Source organism: Saccostrea echinata, unplaced genomic scaffold (assembly GCF_033153115.1).
Source record: "Saccostrea echinata isolate AGI-Se365-2 ecotype Australia unplaced genomic scaffold, CSIRO_AGI_Sech_v1 ptg000014l, whole genome shotgun sequence".
NCBI classification, from domain to species: domain Eukaryota; kingdom Metazoa; phylum Mollusca; class Bivalvia; order Ostreida; family Ostreidae; genus Saccostrea; species Saccostrea echinata.
Genome location: NW_026889763.1, coordinates 20,666,564 through 20,681,987, shown reverse-complemented (window position 1 = coordinate 20,681,987; position 15,424 = coordinate 20,666,564). Strand labels below are relative to the sequence as shown.

The 15,424-nt window shown below is 32.5% G+C and overlaps 1 protein-coding gene across 1 annotated transcript in view; it reads right to left on the bottom strand.

The window, feature by feature from the left end:
- Positions 1 to 230: 230 nt before the first annotated feature.
- The window catches only part of LOC133186587 (fibrillin-1-like), a 50,580-nt gene continuing 35,386 nt past the window's right edge, over positions 231 to 15,424 (bottom strand). Inside the window, exons 30-35 of the mRNA XM_061321815.1 lie at positions 13,868 to 13,993; positions 10,094 to 10,216; positions 5,669 to 5,800; positions 2,688 to 2,813; positions 1,900 to 2,028; positions 231 to 1,529 (exon numbers count right to left, since the gene is read on the bottom strand). Of these exons, the coding sequence (XP_061177799.1) occupies positions 232 to 1,529; positions 1,900 to 2,028; positions 2,688 to 2,813; positions 5,669 to 5,800; positions 10,094 to 10,216; positions 13,868 to 13,993 (1,934 nt within the window). The 3' untranslated portion in view covers position 231. The remainder of the gene's footprint in view (positions 1,530 to 1,899; positions 2,029 to 2,687; positions 2,814 to 5,668; positions 5,801 to 10,093; positions 10,217 to 13,867; positions 13,994 to 15,424) is intronic.

The window sequence follows — 15,424 nt, the reverse complement described above, 5'->3', positions numbered from 1 at the left end:
CTGGAAAATAAGTTAAAGGTGTGAAAAGTTAACAGATGACACGCGACTGACGGACAGACCGATGTTCTGCATTTTTCGATCCAAAAAGCTTAAAAGGCTAAGATGTGCTAAGAAAACTTTAATGCAAGTATTTAAAACCTTAAATTTTGCAGATTTATTCAAGTATTCAATCAAATTATTAACATTCAATGTACACCCAGGATGAATTAGGGAATGTTATCTTTTTTATTGTTAGATTTTCCCAGGACCAAGTATGTTAGCAGCGAACCCGTATCCATCATCACGACTGTGACCATAAACCATAAGACCAAATCGGGATTTGTCTGTGGTCTCTACTCGGTGCACACCTTTGGTGGTACTGACAGCCATTGCGATATACTCTGTGCCTCCGACTCTGACAGAACTCTCAGACACGACGTCCGAGGAACTAATGATGGCATTGTCTACTCGCAAGTTTTTCTTTGAACTTTTCTTCACAATTATTGAAATATAGTTTTTATCAAATCCATCTGGTACAGCGATCTGATACTGATGAACATACTGGTTAACACCAGGTACCATTGTCATATAGGGATCTCCATTCCTTGACCTAAATGCTCCAAGACCAAAACTCAAAACAAGCACCTGTCGCTTAGCTTCGATGACAACCGCTTGTTTACCAGTAACAATTTTATCAAAGTTACCATATGTGCCTATAGTTTTTGTATTTTTGGATGTGTCTACAGAGTAAGAGAAGGTTGTGGACCCAGTGTGAGCAGCCACCACTTTGACATGAGTTCCACTTCTCTCCATGTGTGGAGGAACCACATAGGTTGTATCCAGGCTTTCCACTGGAGGGATTTGCTCCACCAAATGACTACAGTAGCCGAATCGGTTTAGTTTGTTACATCGATTTCCAGAGAAAACTGCAACAATCTTACTTGAAGAAATTCTGGTTCCAGTCAGATCGCCATTATGTGAAAGCTGGAAGGTTTGGTATTTGTTCAAATTTACAACAATTCTGTCCCCGTCCGTATACCACTTCCCAAGATAGCTTATAGATTGTCCTATAGGAAGTTTTAGAACAACTGTTACACGTGTTCTGTCTTGAACTGCTGCAAAGGCTATCTGGCTGTTGTAGTCAGAGTGGCGGCTATCGTAAGGTACTGTTGTTGGCACTATATACCTAGTCCCCAGTCTGTCTGTCGGCAGGATAAGAGTGCTGTCAGATGTATAACCGTCATGATTCAGGGCGAATACCGAAGTAGTTTTAGACGTCTCTACTATAATTCCTTTGTTTTCCACTTGAAAATCGTTTGTTCGAATTTCGAAGTGAATGGTGAGTATCTTCTCAGAATTCGATTTCATAGATTCTCTCCTGTCTATCTTGGTCTTTAACTTGGAAGACAAGCTGGCAGATGTAGTAACTTTGAGGTCTGTCTTATCTATGGATGCAATGTAAATCTGTGCGTGCTTTGGACCAGGACTTGTTTGCGTGGGGTCCATTATATTTTTCATGAAGAGAACAAGAAATCTTTTTCCTCGACTTCCTTGAAGAGAAAAAGAACACAGATTATTGGAGTTATATAAGTTTTTACACATGTCAAAGCATCAAAACGTATCTTTAAAGTCGAACTGCACTATACAGATACAGAAATAAATAGGAAGACAATTTGCTTAAATTCCGCAGGTAATGTACATTAACCGAGATAATCAATCTATATCTGAAAGGAGTAGAAAGTAAGAGGTATTAATTACTATCTTCACTAGAGACTTATAAGAGTATTAATATTTCAATTTTTTAAAGAAAGTTTTTAAATGATTGATGAAAAATCGATAAGATAAACTAGAAAGGAAGAAAAGAAAACATCTTTGTGGGCTTTATGGGTATAAAACAAGCTCTTAAAAACTAGATCTTACCAGTACATGTTTTTCCACCCCCAAAGAAACCGAAGTAACAATCACATTTGTAATCTCCTCCTTTAAAAAGATCTGTACATTTGGCGTATTTACTACAATCATCTGTACCTTCCAGGCAATGTTTAAGGGCTGTAAAATTATGAAAAGTAGTTTAGTTCTATTTTTTGCAAATGTCTTGTAAAAACGTTTAATGACGTTTTTAATGCAGTGATTTTATGACATACATGTAACTCGTGAACTGTTTTGAGCTGTAATATCATCTTAAACGTTAAATACTGGCGTAATGTGAAAATTTTATTGCGGGTTTACGAGGAATAAAACGACATGGCAAAATTGATTTCAGAATTATCGAAAAAAAAAGATTCTTGTCAGCATAGCAAAATAGTGAGTAAAGCAACAGAAGATTTTAAAAAAAAAACGTTCACTGTCTTGATTTACTGATTAATTTATTTACTTTTTATTCATTATTTTATAAACATAAATTTTTCGAGTTAAGAATAAAAATCCTTGCAATGTTTAATTTACGATTACCTTTATTTCAAGGATTCATTATATTGTCAATCAATTTTATCGTTTAACTTTTATTGCATAAAGTAGCCCAACATACACCCAAAACTAGTTGGGCGATTATTCAGAACTTTTTATCTTAGAAATGTTTGAATTCGTGTAATTTTATAAAGTATAGTATATATACAGGTATTTACTTCAGTGAGTTGCCAACAATTCAAAAAAAAAAAAAAAAAAAAAAAAAAAAAAGAAAAACAGAAAAAAAAAAAGAAAAAAGATACGTGAACACTTGAATCCATCCCCTCTATATCCAGACTTACATTTACATATAAAGGATCCAATAGTATTTTCACACATGGCGTGGGGTCTGTGACAATTATGTGTGTTCTCTTTACATTCATCAATATCTGTGTTACAAGGAAATAGTATATTTAGATATTCATCAAACTGAATAAGATGTGTATAACGTTATGTATAGAACCAGAAACATTTTAAAGGTGCTTGGACACAGATTTGAGGTTAACATTTTTCTCAAATTTTCGGTAAAATATCATGACTTATATGTTTTTATAGCATTTCAAACGGAAATAAAATTAAAAAAACTTATTTTATCTGGAAATGATCGAAACTACAAATTTCGGGACGCGTTTGATTGACACATCTATGCACTTTCACAAAGTAAACTTTATCCTTCATACTTAAGAAAAGTAGAAATTTTGTTGTGCATTAATGAAAAATATTAAACTATAATCCAGAAAATAAGGTGTAGAAATGTGAGAAAGCAAAACCAACTCACCAGTATTGTCAGTCCATGCTCAGTGATGTGTACAGACTTTAACAAATTGAACACACCAGTGAAACGTAAACTGATTCTGTAAACAGGGCACGAGCTCTGTTATTGCTAACGTTTACGTTTCACCGGGTGTGTTCAATTTGTTAAAATCTGCACACATCACTGAGCACGGACTGACAATACTGGTGAGTTGGTTTTGCTTTCTAGAGAAGTATAACCTTAAAAAATAAATTCAATTAGAATTTAACAATGCATATTTCTGAGCATAGCTGATATCCCCCACGTTTGTGTGTGTGTTTGCTGTCATGATGAATCTTTACGTAACTTAAACTTTTATGATCAAATAGACTAAAATGAAGTATTAAATTGTTTCAGAAGAAAAGATTTCTGTACAATGTGATGTATAGTATTATATAAGAAATCAATATTGTTCAGGACGACAATAATGTAATTTTGCTTCAATCAAAGCTTTAAATTAGTTCTATCACAAACACAAACAATAGAAGTTTATAAACGTTCTTTTTTCAGTCATTGAAATAGTTTTACAATATTGCAACAAAAATTTCCGGCATCATAGTTGCAGCTCATATTGCTTTAATTAATCCTTCACTGTTATTAATAATGAACATTTCTTTAAATATCAAATACTTCCAGTTTAAAAATTAGAATAATAAAGGTCTGATATTTTTATTTTTGAGTGAAATAAGTCATATGAATTTTATTTTTTATCATCAAAAGAAAAACAATTTGATTGCTGCATGATGTTAGAGAATAAAATGATAGAAACGAGGGATATCTTTATCATTCTTAAGGAGGTTCGATCCTGAGCTTTTGAGCAGATTTTGGTCTGGACCTTTATTTGTAAAATTCTGCATCATTTTTAAGTTCAAACATTAAATCTGGATTCTACAATGCAAATTAAACTATATCCAAGGGAAAAACCGCGATTAAATTCCATCTAAATAGGATTAAGCCAGGAACTATATTTTGTGGCGGAAGGTTTTTTTAGGAGAAATTAATATATTTTCCCTTTTGAAATATATACAGTACTGTTAAGTTTAGATTCATATTTTTCCATGCTGGTTGCACACTGAGCTGTTTTTTGCAGTGAATTGTTTCATGCTGGTTCTGAAATATCTATTAAATTATGTCTTATGAATTCTTTCATTATATTGTGACAAATATAGTAAATATAACCTGAAAGTCCAGAAAAAAAAATTTAGCCATTTTTAGCATAAAATTAGAACCTTTTTAGTAATATCTAAAAATTTATATCATACACCCCCACTTTTGTTTTTCTTTTCTGAATATATAAGATAACTTTGATCAACCTGCCTAAATTCAGCAGAAGTTTAAGACTTTAAAATAATTTTCTTGCTTGTTAAATTTTTAATGCCAGAAAAATCACATTTTTGAGTGCAGAAAGGTAAAATAATTGATTATGCGAAGCAATTTGAAACTTTTTGTTAGTCACAATTTTAAAGTGTCTTTTTCAAAATAGACTAATAGTTTATTCTGTCCCATGATTCATTTGGATAAAAACATCGGAGGGAAAACGTCGAAGATGTGATTTTTGATTAAGACACAAATTTCAGTGCAAAAAAGGTCATATTAAATGTACTGTATATATATATATATATATATATATATATATATATATATATATATATATATATATATATATATATATATATATATATATATATATATATATATATATATATATATATATATATATATATATATATATATATATATATATATATATATATATATATATATATATATATATATATATATATATATATATATATATTTCATTTTTAATGCATTTTGAAATAATTTTTACATAATATTATATTTTCACGATTTACTAATATCTTTTATTATATGATTAAATAATTCCTATCTCTCTGATTGGCTGAGATCCAACAATGAAGGAAAAAAATTACAACGTTTTATTCACCTGCACGTGACCTTCCAGGTGAATATTATACAATTATGGACTCTTTCGGTGGTGAATATAGTTTGTTATTCACCAGAAAAATATCAATATTGACCGAGGCGAAGCTGAGGTCAATATTGATATTTTTCTGGTGAATAACAAATTATTTCTGGGCCACTTTATTTAGCAAACTTTCAAGTATTTTCAATATTTTGTTTTTAATTCCAGCTAGAAACATACAATCGTTCATCATTTATCACCTAATTTCTGGTACATTGACACTTGTTTGTGCTAATTGGTTTGATTTTATTTTTACATATTACCAGAGGATTGTTAACAGATATTTAGATGCTTGAATTTTTCATTCATAGAATTGTAACTCTCTAAGAGGCAAGGGAATGCTCATCGTCTCAAGCCACGGTCCGGAGTCCGCATATAGCTCTCTCCTACATTTTTGCCGTGTTTTTCGACGATGGGGAATGCTTAATTAAGAGAAATATCGATATTTTGTGCACATATTTTACCTGTACAAGCAAATCCGTTGCCTTCAAATCCAGAATTACACTGACATGAATATGATCCAACGGTATTTGTACACATAGAATATCCTTGAGTTTTATCACAATTGTTCGTTTTTGTAGCACATTCATCAACATCTGAAATTAATTCAAACAAAGGTATAAAATTATAAAAAGAATCATTTTCTATTCCTAACTATATGCATTTTTTGAAAAATTAAAAAAAAAAAGAATGACTAATTTGTTAAGTGAATTCATTGACAAAATATTAAGGAGACTTCACCACTAATGTATTGCAAAATAATGTTTTCAGTAGTTTCTTCCTTTTTTTCTGTAAGGTCACCTTATATTGTACATCATTAGGGAGACCAGAGGTCATCTTAAATTGTACATTATTAGGGAGACCAGAGATCACATATAGTTATATATAATATGGAGACAAAAAGTCATTTTATATTGTACATCAATACGGAAACCAGTAGTCACCTTATATTGTACGTCATTAGGGACACCAGAAGTCACAAAAAGTTGTATATAATGCGGAGTACAGAGGTCACCTTATATTTTACGTTATTAGGAGAGACCAGAGGTCAACTTATGCTGTAGATCTGGAGGGGGACCAAAAGGTCACCTAATGTTGTAAGGAGACAATAGGTTAAAAAGTAATGTATATAAAGAATTATTTCCCAAACTCAGAATCCGATTTTAATGACAAGCGAAAACAAAAAAGGTACACAATATCTCCAAATTCACTAAATTTATTTCGGCGGAATGGGGGTGTGTTTGGACTTAATATACATGTATATGATTCTTAGAAGCAATTCTCATGAGATCCGTGTTTTCTAGGTCTATTTTTAATAAGTCTCTTTTTGGTTAGTTTTGTTTCCCCATTTGCTGATCAGCAGGGTTGGTAATTGGAGTTCAGCATCTCCCTTCCATTAATTTTTCACTTATCAATTAAAGAGGGAACACCTGTTCTGTAATATAAATCAGGAGGCCAGAGGTATATTGATAAGGTCACCTATTGTGGTATGATATATATCATTGAGAGACTAGGGGTCACCTAACGTAATTTATTACCAAATTATTATACCATTATCTTAAAGTATCTGTGAAAAGTCCAAGGGGGCATGATCACCCCCCCCCCCCCCCCACCCATACCCCGCTAGATCTGCGCGTGCAGAGACAAAAGGTCACCTACTCTGATATATTAATAAGGAGACGAGAGGTTGCTAGTGTGTTACTTTGATACGGTCGCTTAACGTCGTTGTTCATCATTAGGAGACCACGGGTCATCTAACGTAATTCATCACCATATAACTTGTATCATGTATCTTAAAATATAACAGTCAATGTTGCTTGCTTTACCCCCTATTGTATGAAATATATGGAGATAACGAACAGTATTCAAGCTCAAAAGTCCATTATACAATACAAAATAGGAGCAGAGCAAACACGGACCTCCAAACATCAGAGGTGGGATCAGGTGCCATGGAGGAGTGAGCATATTTCCTAACATTAGATGATTATTCTTTAAAGAAATGCATTTTCCGTTTGTTGTATTATATTTGTAAAGGCTTTCCAGTAGAAGAATTTAGTCTACTTTCACTTTGCAGTTGCAATGCACTATATTTTGTAGCGGAGTAAACAGGTTTGATAGCTGTGAATGAGCAGGTGAACTTAGGTCCTAGATGAGCGTAAATGTACGTTCTATCCTACTGCGTTTCGAAAATAGCCTAATTTTAGTATCGGTATAATATAAAAGTTAAAATATTTCCGCCTCAGGAAATAATTTCCTCCCTCATGGAAGCATACATTTGCTATTCCCCTCATACCCATTCCATAATTGTATACTATAATGCACAGTACAATTTTCATACTACTGTTGTATCCCCGAGAGCACATATAGTAGGGACAGTACTTATTCGTAATGTCAGAATTTATCGAGTTTTTTCAGCAGGGGGAGGTAAAAAGGGTCAGTAATTGTCTAAGTTTATCAACGCCGATTAAGATTGTCAGCAATTTTTATGTTTATCAGCACCGGTGTAACGACGAAAAGTGACCCCCGTAGAATACTGACAGGGGGTCACTTTTTTAACGTAGAAATTTAACCCCCTGGACAATATTCTACGTAGAAAATGCTCCACTTGTTTGTAGAAATTATGGCCTTGGGTTAATTTTTCTCCGAGTGGGTTGTAGAAAAATGACCCCGTGGAATAATGACCCTGTCGTTTTTTTTTTACATCACAACCCGACTCCATTGTATACTGTATATCATACCGAACTAAAGAGTGTGCTAAAATTTCAAGCATCTGCGATGAGTTGTTGCAGAGAAAACCGCAACGAAAAAAAATTGTTTCGGACAGACAGACGCAGACACTCACCACCCACCCATAAACATAGAGACAAGCAGGGTAAAAAGTATACCCCCTTTCCTTAAAAATTCATGTAGTAAATAAGGATAGATGAACCTGCAAGAGGGAAAAAGATATTACATGATATTAAAATGAAAAACAGTAATTACAGTTATGATAGAATCTCCATACTGGACGTTTCATTTGCCGTGCTTTCTCTGTGTTTTTTTTTCTTATCTAAAAATAATAATGCAGTGCCTTTTTTTTGTTTCAATGCATTGGTATATCAAGAAACTGATACACGTAAAAGTTAGGATGGAGGTAGGTTGAAAGCGGGCACAAATTTAAAGCTAGAAGTATGAGGCCGCAAACTTGTCCTTTAAATGGTTTCCGATAACATCACTTCCATACAGGTATATGATTGTCAGAAACATATCATGTCATTTTGAGAACTAAACCTAGGGTCTAGAGTGGGTAGATCCTCCCAAACCCCGGATTAACGCAAATCACACCTCATATCAAAAGGTGTAATTATAAAATATAGTGAAAAAGTAGGGAGTCAGATTTCTATGGGGGTAATTTCTCAACATGTGTGGAGTCGAAGAATTACCGGCCAGGAAGGTTTTTCTATGGTCAAAAAATGACCCTATTTGTCGTAGAATATTGACCCAGGGTCATTTTTCTACGTAGAGATTTGACCCCCCGGTCAATATTCTACGGGGGTCGTTACACCGGCAGTAAAAAGATCAGTAATTGTCTAAGTTTTGCAGTTAAGGCAGTAGTATCAGAGGCCCATTTTACTAAAGAACTTACGACTAAGACCAAAATTTTATTCTGCTGCTAACTTTCTAATTTACAAGAAATTTAAAACGGTTTTAATCTGTTTAAAAGGAATGTCGAAAGATAATTTTACGCTAGCAAATTTGAACAGAATCAATAATTTTGCAAAATCTTACAATGGACTAAAGTTTTTGGTCTTAGTCGTAAGTTCTTTTGTAAAACGGGACCCAGAAATTGTCTATGATTGTCAGTAGAAAAATGGGAACATCAATACATTTCTTGCTTGTAGTCATAGACCTTTTAAGTAGTGATAGAGCTTACCTCTCTAAATATACTTCTATTTAACTTCAAAAATATAAGTAGGTGGAATTTACAAACAGAGATACAAATGTATCCTGTAAATGTTCTATCAGGACTCTCTTTACTTAAAAACTCCATGGAGGGCTAGAAATGAACCCCCATTTTTCTATACTAGGTGTTGTTTTTATTGAGCAAATATCCAAGCCCCCATTGAAATGTGAATGTTAGATAAATAGGCCCACAACTCTTTTTCTTATCTGCATTTCTCTTCTTTTTTTATATTTTGTATCACATAATACAAAGTAGATGTTAAAATACTCGATATTTCAGAAATATCACCAGATTAAACAATTCCTAACCAACACATAGCATAAATAGGTCTTTTATTTTTGATAGTAGTTATTTTGATCATCAGCAAACAACAGAAAGTACACTGTATATAAACTAAATGAGAGGTTATCCATGAAAACTGCATGTATCATTAGAAAGTAGTTAGGGGATGTTGTCGTTAAATAACATAGTAATGATAAATTAAAATGTATGCTATTAATCCAACATTTTAGATAAATGTGTCATGACAAAATTCTCAATAATTTCTTGGAATACTATATATAACAGAAATTACGGTAACAGAAGATTTAAGTACCATACAGTCAAAGATTGTTAAGGAATGTATGGTGTTTTTTTCAAACCAACATGCATTCTTTTGGGATATAAAGCACGATAAGATTCCATGAAGATCTTACGCACTCTACTTTGAATCATTCTGCTCTTTCTGAACAGAAACAAAATTTTAAATAATATGTAAGAGATTGTGTTATGGTTCGAAGGGCAATAAAAGTATCAAGAACGAATCTGTATGTAACATACAAAATGAATGACCATTCAAGTGTTTATATCAAACCAACAAATCGTTCCATCAGAAGAATAGGGTGCTGAAAGAAATTCATTTGATTATAACTCTTGGTAGAATGTAATTAACAAGCTGACAGAGTACCTGAGCAGTTTTTTCCCGTGCCAGTGAATCCAGGTTTGCATGTACAGGTAAACGAACCAATTGTGTTCCTACACACAGCATCGCTATGACAGGTGTCTACTCCCAGAGCACACTCATCAATATCTAAAAGATCATATCCTAAAAGGAATCTAAATTTCCCACATTATTTTTCAATACTTAAAGATTTATACTTATCTAATCAACAGTAGGAACGAAATGTGAAGAGCCACGAATATTTATTTGATGCACAAAAAATATCATTTTGTAAATTGAAATTGTTAAAAAAATAATTAATGAATATTTATTAAGCATAGCGTAAAAATACTTTTACAAAATAAGTACAATCAATCCCCTTTACAACTCTTTAAATTGATTAGCAGTTATCAATAAATATATTGTTTCAAATCAACTTATGGGATATATGAGTATCAAAATATACAATATTAAGTCGTACATCCTAGAGGTAGGTTCATGAGTCTTGGAAGAATGAGGCTCTCCTATCGACACACATAAAAAAGACTTGAAATTGCTATGATATATGCCATAACCCAGCGATAGGATATTTTTGCTTAAAAAGGTCATTTTTCGGATCATAGAATTCTGAATTTAAACTAGGTTGTTGAAATCCCTTTAACATCAACTTATCTGCCAGTAGCCTGCCTCGGTTTAAAATTAATCGTACCATGAGCATGCTCTAGAGTATCAAATATGGGTTGGGAGACATATTCCTTAGCACATTAATAGCGGAATGTATCTACACGAATAAGAATAGTTGGCGATAAAAAAGCTGAAGTTATCTTGTTTGACATAAAGTTTAGTTGTTAGTTGGCCTTATTGTCTATAATCATTAATATATATACAAATATGAAACAGATGTGGCAGACGAGATGGAGCCTTTTATTTCGAGTCACTGAGATATATATGGAGTAGATATATGAATGACATTTACTATTGTTAATTGGTAAGACATCATGAATTTATCTGTAGAGTAGAAGACAAATTAACTATTTTCCTCTTCTAATACAAAGTTTTTGAATGGACTCTGCTTCCTTGGAATATGAAAACTGTTCGAAAAAAAAAAAAAAAAAAAAAAAAAAAAAAAAAAAAAAAAAAAAAAAAAAAAGAAGAAGAAGAACAACAACAAGTGCTAATCAAAATTTCAACAGTTTGTTTGAAGAACTAGCCCCGAGGTTATAAAACATTTCTGATTTTAGATTCGTAGTCAAACGTACTCCATGATCAACATTCATACTCACAACTCCAAAACTGAGGTCAGAAAACTTATCATACTCAGACTCGGTCTCCGAAAGAGTACATACTCAAGAGTCGCCAGATTGGCGCAGTGGTTCAAGCGTTTGCTCTAGATCCGCGGAGTAAATAGTTGATCCTTACGTCGCGGGTTTGAATCCCACTACGAAAGGTTTAAACAAGTCTCTCGGATGAGACCGTATAAACCGAGGTACCGTGTTGCAGTAGATGCTGGAATGAAAAAGATTCCTCAGTATTCAATGGTCCTGCATACCAAGTATAGGTCTAAAATTTTCATACCTCCACCGGCAAGTGGTGGTGTCTCAATATGAGTAAAAATTATCGAAAGGAACGTTAAACTAATAAACAATCTAACTTACTCAAGATTTTCCATGTATACTTCGTAGTATTCTCAAATGGTACTCAAATATATACAAATCAGAGGGGATCGTCTTTCATAGTGTTAATACAAAATGATGAATATAAGATTTAATTTCTGTGTATGTCACTTTTAGACTTGAGAAATACATGTACGTTGACCAACAAAATTGAGTTAATTTGTGCCAAGCGACCATATTTTCATACTTTGATATTGAAGAAAACATTTTTAAAGCTTTTCCACGTTAACTGTTGAGGAAAATTAATCTGTCTGATGGATGTTATAGAATATGAAAGCTGTTATAAGATATTAATTGCTTACAGTGAATTTCAACCCTTTACACCAAAAAGATGATTTTTCTGTCATTTCAAACGTTTACAAACACTCAATTTTCATTATAAAACTCAGTGGTATGATTGTTTGATTTGGATTAATAATGTCCATCCCATAAAGCTTGTGCACTAAAGGCAGACAGTTGTTATAACAAAATGTCAGTAAAAAAATGGAAAATTAAAGTACTACAGGCTTTAGGAGAAATTTTAATGTAGAAGACAAATGGTTCTAAACATCTATGAATACGATCCAACCTTATTCTTTTTAATGTTAATAGATGTTAGTAAATTTTGAAAAAAACAGTTAATTTAAATTTAATTGTATTAAAGTTTTCTGTGGATTTTTTTTTTGAAAATCTAAATTTGATGTACACTAATTATCATTAATCAATACGTCAAATTGTGGGCCATGTCAAGAATATTGTTTTATGTGAAAGATGTTGTATAAATTTTGCTTCTAACAAGTGTCTGAGTTAAGCACTAGAATAGTTGCATACCTCCTTTTTCCCAAAATTAAAATCAATCTAAAAATTACACAATTTAGCACCCTAGATTACCTGCATGATAGCAAAACAAGTCGAATTAATTCTGGTGAGATGACATTCAATTATTTAGTCTTATGTGGAATCAAAACAATGCTTGATATTAGGGACAGCACAAACCATAAGATACATTCGAGTATAAAGAGATATAAGAATACTCGCAAGTAGAAATGTTAATTTATTCGTCAAAAAGACATAGCATATGGGAATTAGAGCTTATCGATGATTTAGTCTCTTTCAAAATGCTTGAGAATTTTAAGGCGATATACAAAGCAAAATGAGTTACTGCAGTACATATGTTGAAGTACCTTTCTTATATTTATATCACAATATCAGAAATATGTCAAATTATGACGCAAATCACTCAAAATAAGCAGACTGAAGACATAAAAATACATGACTTAAAATAAAAAGATGGTAGTTTTTCTACCTTATGTAAAATGTAAATTTAAGAGACAGTGATAAATTCATAGATCCAGTAAAGAAACCGTACCGTGAACAAGACAAAACACGGAACGCCACCCCTGGAAACAAATGCAGTTGGATTAAGTGATTAGGAGGAGAAAACATCACCTTGTCGACCGGCAACATCCACCGTGAACCTATGCATTGATCAGGAAAACAGATTAATCTGTAGTTAAATCTAGTACGAAACAAGTTAAGTATTCCAGAAAACCTTATATGTCATCTCTTTGGTTTCAATAATGTCACAGAATAATACAGTCTATAAATTTGTCGGAATCTGATATTTTTCATAGTAATTGTTAGGTTATTATTTACACACTCAATTTTCTACGGATTTTACCATTTCTCGATCATGACGAGGAGCACACGGCAGGTGTGACCGGTTGACAGGGGATGCTCTTCCATGGCACCTGATCCCACGTGCGATGTTTTGATTGATTATTATCATTATTGTTTATTTTCTTGAAAGATATTGTATTGACAGTTAACACATTTAATTGAAATTGCTAATTATGAAATGGGCAATAAATTAACACAAAGAGAATTCGAAAAAATAATCAGTTACGTTGGTTTCACTACAGGTGTTCATTTTATATCGGAAAGGGTGAGATTTCGACAGACCAGAGGAGAATTCGAACACGGGTCCTAAGCTATAGAGAGGTGTTTTACACATAAAGTGATAAGGTCACCAATGAACAAAGCTGAGAAAAAGAGAAATTTTTCCCTATGTAAGAGTATTTCTAATTAAGATCAAAGATAACTGCATAGATGGAACTGTTTCCTCAATAAACTTCAGATATCATATTACCTGTACATGTGTAACCGTCTCCTTTGAATCCTTTCTTACACCTACATTTGAAGCTTCCAAATGTGTTTAAACACTCTGCATGTATGCGATGACAGGAATGTAAGCCCCGTTTACACTCATTCATGTCTAAATAAGAAATACATACTTTACCTTCACAAAAGCTTTGTTATTGATATGATTGGAATGTTTTAGCAACATACGGTATAGCAATATATCCCCTAAAGTTGGTAGATATTTTAGACGAGAAATAATTTTAGCGAGTTTATCATGTCCAGAAACAAAGCTATAACAAATGGTAAAAAATAAACTGTTAGAAACATTCAATTTTAGCGATATCGAAATCCTAGCTAATAATATCAAAATAAACTCTTTGTTAAAAATTCTGCCTTTACGTATATATCAGGTTGAAAGTTCATGGGAAAGTGACAGATTAATTTACATCACGATTTTCAAATCTTGATGATATTGTTTGCATATTTATGCTTAAAAGTATCTATGAGCATCTAATTCTTTTGGATTACCTAATGTCAAGGATGAATACTTAAAAATTTAACAGATCTGGGTGAAAACGTCAATTCCACTATAATAGTGATATCGTCACTATAATATAGTAATTATTGTCAATTATTGTTCATATTTTAAGCACCATGACTTGTGCTTCAAAACGCAAGCATGTTGTTTTAAGAAATCGAGGATAACTACGGCTGAAAAATATAGAGGCATCTTAGTAGAGTAGTAATATACCACAATTATAGGGAAATTTAAACTCCCCCCAAACCTGTTTAGTATCGTTAATCCTGCATACTATAGAAAACATTAAAAAATGCTTATTTTCTGTTGTTTCCATAGATAGAGCTATTGGGTTTCTGAATTTGTATGCATTCTCATTTATTTTTTAAAGCTACCGTAACAAAATCTTCCTCCTCCATAAAACCCTGCTCTGCAAACACAACCAAGTTGGACATCTCTAGTCATTACGCAATCGGCATACCTTCCACAACCAAGAGGACATCCCTTTATATCTGTGATTGCATATCCATAAACAGTTATAAGAACATATTATCAGCCAATCAATACATTCACAACAATTTTATGCTTTAAAAAAAAAACTGCAGTGTCAGTGGATTTAAATTTCTATACAGTCAAAGCCTAAGATAATATATATTATTTTGGGTATTAAACACAAGAAAAAAATGTCTTCAGCGTTCTACATTTAATTATTGTGTACTTTTCCGGACCAGAGACAAAATTTTCAATCAATATGTTAGAGATTACATTTCAATTAGAAAGGAAACAGTAAAATAAAATTTGAAAATCTAAAATCACAAAACTTTACCAAAATCATAACATCAAAACGTACGACATTTCAACACATTATACAACTATTCTTCATAATAAACTATTGTCCAAGCTTTTTGAAATCATGAAATAAATTGGTACTTGTAAATTAACTTACCTTGTCACAGGTCATTTGAAAAATTATTTTGTTAAAACATACTGATTGTACATACAAGTACTCCAAGGTTTATATCTAAAAGTCAAAACGTGTTTTCTGGA